General features: G+C 40.5%; 2 protein-coding genes across 3 annotated transcripts; one reads left to right on the top strand and one right to left on the bottom strand.

The window, feature by feature from the left end:
* The first annotated feature begins 62 nt into the window (after positions 1-62).
* LOC146580456 (uncharacterized) lies at positions 63-2,037 on the top strand. Of its 2 annotated transcripts, none has more exons than XM_085267218.1 (6): positions 63-200; positions 575-880; positions 1,007-1,152; positions 1,317-1,456; positions 1,540-1,698; positions 1,781-2,037. In XM_085267218.1, the coding sequence occupies exons 2-6, from the start codon at positions 636-638 to the stop codon at positions 1,958-1,960; spliced, it is 870 nt and encodes a 289-aa protein (XP_085123344.1). In that variant the 5' UTR covers positions 63-200; positions 575-635; the 3' UTR covers positions 1,961-2,037. The 2 variants fall into 2 exon arrangements, with proteins under 2 accessions (XP_085123344.1, XP_085123343.1); XM_085267217.1 differs by having other exon boundaries at positions 70-211.
* Positions 2,038-2,399: 362 nt separating this feature from the next.
* badb (BCL2 associated agonist of cell death b) lies at positions 2,400-7,236 on the bottom strand. The gene is made up of 4 exons (XM_085267216.1): positions 7,078-7,236; positions 6,259-6,405; positions 4,999-5,219; positions 2,400-4,897 (listed from the first exon to the last, which is right to left on the bottom strand). The coding sequence occupies exons 2-4, from the start codon at positions 6,395-6,397 to the stop codon at positions 4,781-4,783; spliced, it is 477 nt and encodes a 158-aa protein (XP_085123342.1). The 5' UTR covers positions 6,398-6,405; positions 7,078-7,236; the 3' UTR covers positions 2,400-4,780.
* Between the last annotated feature and the right edge of the window lie 2,842 nt (positions 7,237-10,078).

The following is a 10,078-nucleotide window of genomic DNA, read 5'->3' as shown; positions in this document are numbered from 1 at the left end:
CAGTGTCAGAGCAGGTGTCACTATGGTGACGGCGAAAACCGACCCAACTGTCACGTGACTGTCAGCTGACCACACATGGTAGCTAGTAGTAGGAAACTGTGCTCATGCTGGAAGTTACCTTTGCTTTATAACTTGTTAGTAATTTCTTTGAGAGGACACTGCCAGTGTATGCACCGCCTTTCCTAAAGAAGTCACTTGAGGTGAAAAAAAGGTGGGGTGGAAATATTTTTCACGTAAAATTGTTTATATATTAGAGTATACCGTCCCCTTCCTGCATTGTAATGTCCACGTGTCTGCCTACAGAAATTATTAAAAGTGCTCTTCAAGTGTCATAGTCTTCATACACTGTGACCAGCTAAATTAGTGATGTTAGTTTACATCTTCGTGTTGCTTGCCTTTCTTATTTTGCGTTAGAGAAGCACCAAAAAGTCTCTAGTGGAACAAGATAAAATCTGTATTGTTACCAAGTTTAAGGAAGTGCTTTCAAGCAATTTTCCAGTGATGTAACACACAAAATGGGGCAAAGGGCAGCAGAAAACCAGCTAAACTCACTTTCTCTATCCGTCTTTGATAGAGCTTGGCAAACCAGTTATTCCTAACAGGGTGCAAAGTAAAGAAGGGCCTTGCAGTCCAGGATGTCGTCCACCACCACCACCTCTGTTACCCTGAATACTGGGGTTCAAATGCCCCTCCTGGGGTTGGGGACTTACAAGTTGCACGGCTCTGAAGAAGTGTATCGCGCCGTGGATGCCGCCCTGGCTGCGGGTTACCGGGCCTTTGATAGTGCAGCCGTCTACCGGAATGAAGCCGACATGGGCCGATCCCTGAGGGAGCTCCTGCACAAGCATGGCTTGACCAGACAGGATGTGTTCATAACCAGGTGATGCACAGGCTTCTAAAGCATAAGTTGACACATGATTTCTAAGAGAACACATTGGGGCTTCTAAAGCTGACTTGAGGTGTTGCGCTGCTCATTCAGATCCCTGTTTCTCTTCCTGTGTTTCAGTAAGCTGGGCCCTAAGGATCAGGGTGAGCGGGCTATGGAAGGTGCCCTTCACAGCCTGTCTCAGCTGGACTTGGGTTACATTGACCTCTATTTGATTCACTGGCCTGGCACGCAGGGTCTAGCAGTGGCTGATCAGAGCAACCCAGGTAGACTCCACTTTTTTTTTTCCAGGTGTTTCGAGTGATCTATATTTCATTGCTGCACTAACTGCACAAAACCCATTCAAGCTGTCTTCTCTCATTCCTCCACTGCAACATAGCAGGCATTGAGTAACGGCAGAGATGAGGTCCTAATAAATATTTGATCCCAGGAAACCGAGCTCAGAGTTGGGCCACGCTGGAGGAGCTGCATGGCCAGGGGAAGCTGAAGGCCATTGGAGTGTCCAACTATACAGTGGCTCACATGAGAGAACTAATGCAGAGCTGCAAAGTCCCCCCTGCAGTTCTACAGGTACAGTGCAGGAGTTTGAATGGAGGACAGTGAAAGACATTAGCAGCTGTTTGAAATCTCACGTTTTTTTTTGTGTTCTTCAGGTAGAGTTTCACCCACGTCTGTGCCAAGCAGAGCTGAAGAGTGTTTGTGAGGAGTATGGAGTCTGTTTCCAAGCATATTCCTCCTTAGGCCAAGGAGATCTGGTTACTGACCCTGTGGTCCTGGAGGTGGCAAAGCAGTGCCAACGCACCCCTGCACAAGTGAGCCCACTCGCTCTGCTATCTTGGGTATACCTTTGTTTTTATTGCAAACATTTTAAGGTTCTTCTGTCCCTCTCCTCAGGTGCTGCTGCGGTGGGCGGTGCAGCAGGGTGTCGCTGTGCTCCCAAAGTCATCAAACGCAGACCGAATACAGGAGAACGCCAGACTTTTTGACTTTACACTGAGCGACGCAGACATGGACAGACTGTCAGCTTTGGACTGTGGACAGAAGTACTGCTGGGATCCGTCAGGGGTCGCCTGAAACACCAGCTTGTGTCCTCCATGATGCCTTTTTGTCTTCAGTTTTACAGTGGTAGTTTTTTTTGGGTTTTTTTTTGGAGGGGGGGGGGGGGGGGGGGTTGGGTTGTTTTTTTTTTAAAGCTGTTACAAGTTTTGTGTCGACACTTTGTTAATTTCAAGACAAAAATACAGCATATTGTGGTATGAACTCTAAATCTATGGAACGTCACCCATCACATGACTTTATTGTCAACCATAAGCCATGTCTTAGTGAGAACCTTTCCCTTTGTTATTGGATAACGAAAACTTTTACATATCTGTCAGTTTAACTGTTGCTCCTTATTCTTCATAATCTCTTGCCTTTCCTTTGCCTAATATCTTTGACTAACCAGAAATCTCCATTGAACATAACTCAAAGGTCTTCTAAACCTGTGTAAAGACAATTAAAAGAACAAAATACCTTTTAAAAGCTCTCTTAAAATTATTTATTTAGACCAGAGTTTTCACAGTTGTAGAGAAAATACATTTACAAGTCATTAAAACTGAAAAAGAAACCAAAATAAGAAAAAAAAAGTAATATTAAATTTTTATTTTCTCCACACACACATCTCCAGATTCAAGTAATACTAAGGATGGTTGCAAAAAATCCAGGTGCCCAGGCAGGTTTGGGGTGTGTTCACTGTCACGGATGTTTAAAGTCAAAAAGAGTTGCCAAACTCCACATCAGCCATTTTATAGTGTACGCGTGTGTCACTTAAAAATCTCATGACAGTAAATGCACCGGGACATTTTTGTGCTTTCTGTTTTTCCTCTGAGTGTAACTTGTGAAAGCGAGCAGTGAAGTTTAAGGCTGTAATTGGGTAAACAGACGAGGCTGGCTATGCGGCGTCACAGGTCACAGCATGTTCAAGGCAGTTCTTTGCAACATTAAATTCATTTAAATTCCATCTGATCTTTATTTTCAGCAGAGTAAAGCTTTATAATCTGACCCAGAGTTCTCAAAACTGTGTGTGCACTCCCTGCAATTGGATAACATGGGTCTAACGTGTTAAAATGCAAAATGCTATTTCTTGCTTAAACACTCGTGTCTCTAGAAATCTGATATCAGAAAACTCCTCATCCCTTTTTTATAATGGGAAGTAGTTTAAATTTGACAAATGACCAGTCAAGACACATGTGACCAAAAGGATGGTAGAACAGGATGAGTGTCAGGTAAAGTTGCCACCGTTTGATTGTCTGGAATTCTCTGATTAAAAACCAAGCTATATATATTTATATACGCATATATATATTTTTGAATTTGAAAACCATATAAATGCCTGCACACCCGAGCACTTCACAACTCAACGCTACAAGTCGAGAGGAAGGAAGAATAAGACAACTTGAACAAACCCACTATCATTTTCAGCAATCACGTATTTATAAACAAGCCACAAGTAGCCCACTCATGTTTACCGAGCTGCACAGAAATGCTGATCTTTGCCCTTAGTTAGAATTTCCATAAAGCATATATATTATGCGCCTTACGTGCCTAAAAAACACCAGCAAAGCTGGCATCAGATCAGCACTTCTAAAGCTAAGGCATGAGAGTTTATGAGCCCATTTTAATCACATCCCCTTACAGGTCAAAGTGATCAACTCACATTTAAACTGATTAAAAACAAAATAAACAACAAAAAACATCAGGATGTGATTTCTCCTGAAAATCCTTCAAGCAAAAAGCAAGTGGAAATCCCTCATTTTTAATGTGACTGGACTCTGTATTCACCCATGCACCGAGAGCTCAGCACGCAACATTTATCACAACAGCCATGGATTGTACACTGCCTATTGCTGGGTTAGCCGAGCTTAACAGCACGGTAACTTCGTTAATAAAATCTGGCTAAACCATCTTACTCACCCCCTCCCCACCCTTTACCATTTCATAAAATGTTAAAATATTTACACATAAAAATTTCAATTGTTTGTTTATGCTCGTCCAAGGCTTTAAAAACATATTCATATTGGATTGTGCCTTACTGTTTAACGCCCTCAGCTATTATCCCTGAAGTTTTACAAAAAAAGATATTACTTCTGCATCAGAGATTGTCCTTGTAAAAGATTTTTCCTTTTTTTTTTTTGGGATAAATTTGTGATATAAAGCAGATGATAGTTGAGTACAGTTGTTTAAGAAGAGGCCTAAACCGAATCCCAAAAAGAAAGAAAGAAAAAAGTACTGTCTCCTGTTGCTGGCAGATCGTTTTGGCACAATATGAGCGTGCAAGTCAAACACGAACAGCTTCTGGAGATTTCCTCATGAAAATGAGGAAAGCAGGAAGGAAAAAAAAAAATCTAACAGCATTCAATTTGGCCTTCAGTAGTCAGGTGTTATTCCTCTCTCCATACACAGCACACCGTGCAATGTCAATGTGAGAGACAACTGTAATGCTAAGCGTCTTTAAACCGAGCGTCTCTTCTACGACTAAACAAGGCTTTGTTTGTGTGTTTAGAAGAGATTATAGCCCCTCTCTCGGCCCATCTTTTTATCCGTTTTGCAGGATTCCGGCAGCAGTTCCTCCTCATCACTGCCTTTCAATTCCACAGTGGACTTCCCAATAACATTGTTTACACCACACTCAACACGAGTACAAAAGTTCTATTTAAAGGTAGTTAACAATGACATAAAATGGCATGACTATGATGGGATTCACTGAACATGTACTTTTTTGCTTTTTACTGCACGTCCCACTCTTTTTGATCGAGCCAAATCCTCTTCAGTCTTGTTCTGATCTTAAATATTGTCTCTCGGCTACAGTTTCCCCAATCCGCTCCTCCGGACCTTGTATCCTTGTCCTCTCAGTGCTTACTCAGTGCGTTGGTTGTGGTTTTCAAGATGGTTGTTCTCTCCTTCAGTCTCTTGGTGACTAAAGAGATAGCTCCACCAGGTTTTAGAGTGGTGCAGCTTCTTGACCTTCATCTCCTGCACAGTGAAAGAGGAACAATGTCAAGTTAGCAACCTATCATCACCATCTTTTTTCCCCCAAAAAACTAATTTAAGCCTTGACTCACTCCCATTCTTACCCCTTTATCTAGTAAGCTGTCAAACTCGTCACTCATTCGTCGAAGCTGCCTGCCGTACTTCTTGGCAGCCCACAGAGCAGGGGGAGCTGACTTTGACCTTCGCCTGAATGGGTCTCCCTCTGTGGGAGTACAGACCTCATCCTCCCCTCTAGCCATGAGCTCCTCATCCCTGGCAATTGAGGAAGTGTGGGACTCTGAGTTCACCCTGAGCCTTCCAGCAGCTAAATGGAAAAAGGAAAAGTGAGATGGGTTCAGAGTGTTTTAATGTAAGGCAGATAGAAAGGAGGAAATAAAGAGTAATGTAGGAATAGAGGAATTTAAATCATTAGTTGTCTCTGCGACCAGCGACTGTTATTGTACACTGTTATTTTGGCTCTTTTCAGCTGCACGGTAAAAAAAAGAGCCAAAACATCCTCCTATAGTGCTTTGAATGAAGCAATTCAAAATGCAAAACAGGTTAGCTTACAACGCAACCTCATTTTAATGTCCCACCCCAGAATGCATCTCAAGAAAAATAAGGAGAAAGGATATATTCTAAACTTCTCTACAGATACAGCCAAGAAATGGCTAAATAAAGGGGTGGGGGGGGATCTCATCTAGAGCAGGCTGTGGTAACGTATGCTGCAATATATGTTTTGCCATCAGAACTTCTGCTCAGTTAATCCACAACATACAACAAGGTGCAACATCCAGGGCTGAACAGTAAAGCCAGTGCACAAGTCCCAACAGCTTGCCCTCTTAAAGTACAGTTAAAAAAAATAAATACTGCAGCTATAAACATGTTTACAACCATATACAAAAAAAAACAGTGTTTTAATCTGTTCGCATAATTGCACCCCTCATGCCAAGTGCGTGCCACTGGTTGGGTTGTACTAAAAGACACAAACAAACCAATCAGCTTTTCAGCAAGTGTGTTTTAAGTCTATTTTTTGTTTGCTTACCAAAATTAATATCATACTGTAATAAGGACATCCCTTGCTTCCCCCCCAGTTCTACCTCGTGATTCAAACTGTACATAACAGAAAGAGGAAGCCACAGCGATGTCACCCTCTGGTTTGTGGGAGATCGCCTGAAAGCCTCAAGCATTGTGGCCTTGGCTGTTGTTTTGGAAACCGGGTGCAAAGTGACCACATCTGAACGCGTGAGCTGGGGAGTTATCACTAATCCACAAATCTAATTATGCACAATTTTAAGTGTTGATATGGTCCAAAGGGGTTGGCTATTCCACCGTATATCAGACAATTTATTTTGTGTTCCTACCTGTCGTTTTGGTTACAGGAAGGGAAAGCGTCTGGGGCTTGCTTTCTTGAGCTTGTCCTGCTGACTGTTGGTTTTCTCCTTCCCCTACCTCCTCTGATGCCTCTGAATCACTGTCTGAAATTTTGAAGTTTGCAGCCATCCTGACATCTGGAGAGATAGGGTGGTGTTGGAAATATGAACGACAAAAACGGTTAAAGAAATGACAGTGTGTCCTTAAGTGCATGCACATAACAGATCAATATTGTTATGACCGCAGCAGGTTAATACTGGCGTTGCTCTGCCTTTGACCTTTCAAGCAGATATAGAAAAAAACCCCACAATGATAAATTGATTATGTTTTTAAATTTACATCTTATTCTAACAGAAGACTGCACTGCAAAAAGTTGCTATATTGCAAGTGTGCAATTTTATTGTCATATAACACATTACCCAATTATGTGTAAATATACCTAAGACTCGTAAAATGGGATAATTCATTGTATCGGTGGAACAGCCACAGAGCACACCCAGCGGGCTATATCTTTCTTTTTAATGCCTCTGATACTGGCCGGTCCAAAGGTATTTCACTTTAACTACCCACAAGATACCAGACTTGTTTTGACAACACGGGCCTGTATTTGGTGTTATTAATAAGGATTTGATACTTGACTGTTGCTAAATTAACCAATACACCTTCTTCTTCGGTAAACACACTCTCTCGCTTGTTTTGTTGTTGACTGAAGAGGACAAAAGAAAGTTCCTTAAGGGCGGAAGCTGCTCCGGCCAACCTTAGCTAGCAGCGTTTGTAAGGAAATGACTCCACAAAAAACGACTCCTTACCCGAATCTTTATCGTGTGAGCCTCAAAAGTGCGAGTGTGTCTTTAGTTTGCTTCATACGGTCGCAGCTGTTGTTGTCCGCCTCTTGTCTTTTTACTCTACTGCACACTTTAGCTCCGCGCTCACCCAATCGCCGCGCGTCACTGCACCGCAGCGGCGCGCTGACGTCACTGTTGCGAGCTAGGACTGGGCTGTGCCTTTGTTTGTCTCACCGGCTTACCGTAATATGCAGCGTAGATGCGCAGTACCAATTAACTCCAAGAGCCGCCGCATTTTTTTTTAACTGCTGGATTTCTAGTAAAATTGCATAATAAAACTTTATATTTAAGAGTCCCGCTTTTACAATCCCACACAATAAATAATACCGAGGTTGCATAAAAAATGCTCTTAAATTAAAAGTACTGCAATTTTACAGTTAGTCTTTATTTGTTTTTTGTTTTGTTTTTTTATTTAGTTTAATAGGAAAAAATATGCTGCACTCACAAAATATACATTTATTAGTGTGTCATTACATCTCCTAACAAACTAATGCCTTCTTATGAACTTAGAATTATGCCAATGAAAATACTTTTTTTTTCATTCAAACCTTTATTTAAACAACAGTACAATACAAAATAGAATTAAACAGTACCACATTAATGGTGTTGTACTTACAAAAAAAAAAAAAGATTGCATAACATAGACAAACAAATAAATGAACAATATTCAGAACCTACGATATAAACACGCGAGGGGGAAAAGTAACTGATCAAACCAAAGAATAAAGTGATTGAAAGATCTTTATTTTTTCACAAACACCCATAGTTTTTATAGCTTTTGGGTTAGTGGAGTTGTACAAGTTCAAAGGAGAATACATAAAAAGAGGGATGTCTTCCTAAACATTTGGACTTGTGAATATGAAATGTAGCCATTAAAATTAACAAGTTAGTCATATATCTGTTATCAATGTTGAATTGTCTTTGGTTTTTGTGTAGACCAAATAAAACATATTTCCAAAACAGTACCAATCCTTTAAATACATTTTCTGAGATAAAAACATAAGCTCTGCCAAAAATCTTGCACAAGGTTACAAAACCAAAAAAGATGCATAGTAGAGTCCTTGGAAGTTTTACAAAAGCTACAGCTTGTATCAATGTCTAATTTGAATTTGCTTTGAAGATAATCTTTAGATGGATAAATTCTGTGTATTAATATATAAGAAATATCTTTAATTTTGTTGGTAATTAAAAACTGATTAGGGAGTCTCCAAACTTCCCAATATTGTTGTCAGTAATTATCATCAGCAGATTAAACATGTGACCCTCCCATCTCCAGACAGCTGGCTAAATGACAACAGCAACTGGATATAAGCTAATATGCCAGCTAATGTTAGTTTTGAGTGTCCTAAAAAGAAAAAAGACCCTTTTCCTATGATAAAAAGTTTTCTTACATTCTTATGTCTCATGAGAGTTTATTAGCTAAATGTCTGAGTCTTACAATGTTAGATCCGCTTAAAAGAAAGTTTCACTAATGCCAGCGAGCATCAGCTAAAAGCGTAAAAGCAGACAGAAAGGTTCAGGATATCCTCAATAACTCACCTCAGCATCACTGTCACTGGACAGAAGTGAGTTTCACTGACCCACAGTTTCACTGTGGATCTGACTTTTATGGCCTTAAAGTGTGGCCTTACCTTTACTAAATTGCTCCACTCCAGGTCTACAAGTCAGGTTTTTAGGTCTTCAGACAGGGGCCTCTTATGATTCCACGTACCCATGTGAAGGTAAGGATGACTTTGCTAAACCAAAGTACCAAAACTTTGGAACATCTAGAGTTTCTTGATTTGCACTGCACTGCTTGGGAACTTGAAACATCAGCTTGCTCCACAGATTTTATATATATTCGATGGAATCAGGTTAGGGAACTCCATGATCTTAATGTGCTTCTTCTTTAGCCACTAAGAACCTTCACAGACATCTTTAGCCACTCCTTTGTTGCTTTGGCGGTATGCTTTTGGTCACTGTCATGCCAGAAGACTCATCCATGACCCTTCTTCAGTATTCTGGCTGAAGGAAAAAGGTTCTTGGGCAAGATTTTATGGTACGTGCCCCCATCCACTGGCCCCTCAATGCAGTGAAGTCGTCCTGTCCCCTTAGCAGAAAAAATGCCTTAAATCATAATATTTCCACCTCCATGCTTGACTGTAGGGATGGTGTTCTTCAGGTAATACTCAGCATTTCAGCTTCTTCAAACATGGCAGGTCGAGCTAAAACGTAAGACAGGCCTGTACTTTGCGGGTGCTGCAAAATTTCAGTTATGAATTCAATTATGGTATATGTGTTACCAGTGGTGACTGTAGTCCCAACTGCATTCAGATCATTAATAAGCTCCTCCCATGTAGTTTTGGGCTAATCAAACACCTTTCTCATAATCACTGTCACCCCATGATCTAAGATCCAAGATTTTTGGATCACGGAGCTCCAAACTGAGGGTGACTGATCTTTCCATTTCCAAATAATCGGTCTGGAAGAGAGGTTGCAACAGAAGAAACTGATTCTGTGGACAGACATAAGTTTATATAATGAGTTGAGATTGGGAGAATCTGTAAATGGCTGAGTTAACAGAGTTGTTGTGTCGGAGCCAGAATTCGGGCTCGGTTATAGGGGATCAAATACTCATTTTAAGTCAATGACATGCAAATAAATTTATAACTTTTATGTAATGTAATGTTTTTTTCTAGATTTTTTTGTTGATATTCTGTCTCTTTCTATTAAAATGAAACTAATACAAACATTTGAGACTGTTTAATTTAAGTGAGCATTTAAGTGAACAAACATGCTAATTCAGCATGTTAATTAAACATTTACTGTATCTGATTAATATGACTATAAATACAATACAAACTTTGCCTTATAAAGAGCAGGTAGAAGTAACTCCATAGTCATTTAAATTACATTTATGATGAAAAATGCTCTTTTCTTTTCTCCTTCCTGAAATGAAGTGCAGGGAGGACTGACAGCAATTTGT

The sequence above is a fragment of the Mchenga conophoros genome, linkage group LG3 (assembly GCF_057382185.1).
Source record: "Mchenga conophoros isolate Kocher_MC1m ecotype Shallow Benthic linkage group LG3, M_conophoros_male_GT1.1, whole genome shotgun sequence".
In the NCBI taxonomy this organism is placed as follows: Eukaryota; Metazoa; Chordata; class Actinopteri; order Cichliformes; family Cichlidae; genus Mchenga; species Mchenga conophoros.
This window is presented reverse-complemented; position numbering and strand designations above follow the sequence as displayed.

Excerpts from the sequence above, each read along its gene's own strand:
- LOC146580456 (XM_085267218.1), top strand. The coding sequence starts at position 636 with ATGTCGTCCACCACCACCACCTCTGTTACCCTGAATACTGGGGTTCAA. Across the intron at positions 881-1,006 it reads CAGGATGTGTTCATAACCAG|TAAGCTGGGCCCTAAGGATC; the intron begins GTGATGCACAGG and ends CCTGTGTTTCAG. Across the intron at positions 1,457-1,539 it reads TCCCCCCTGCAGTTCTACAG|GTAGAGTTTCACCCACGTCT; the intron begins GTACAGTGCAGG and ends TGTGTTCTTCAG.
- badb (XM_085267216.1), bottom strand. The coding sequence starts at position 6,397 with ATGGCTGCAAACTTCAAAATTTCAGACAGTGATTCAGAGGCATCAGAG. Across the intron at positions 5,220-6,258 it reads TCCTGTAACCAAAACGACAG|CTGCTGGAAGGCTCAGGGTG; the intron begins GTAGGAACACAA and ends TTTTCCATTTAG. Across the intron at positions 4,898-4,998 it reads ACAGCTTACTAGATAAAGGG|GAGATGAAGGTCAAGAAGCT; the intron begins GTAAGAATGGGA and ends TTCACTGTGCAG.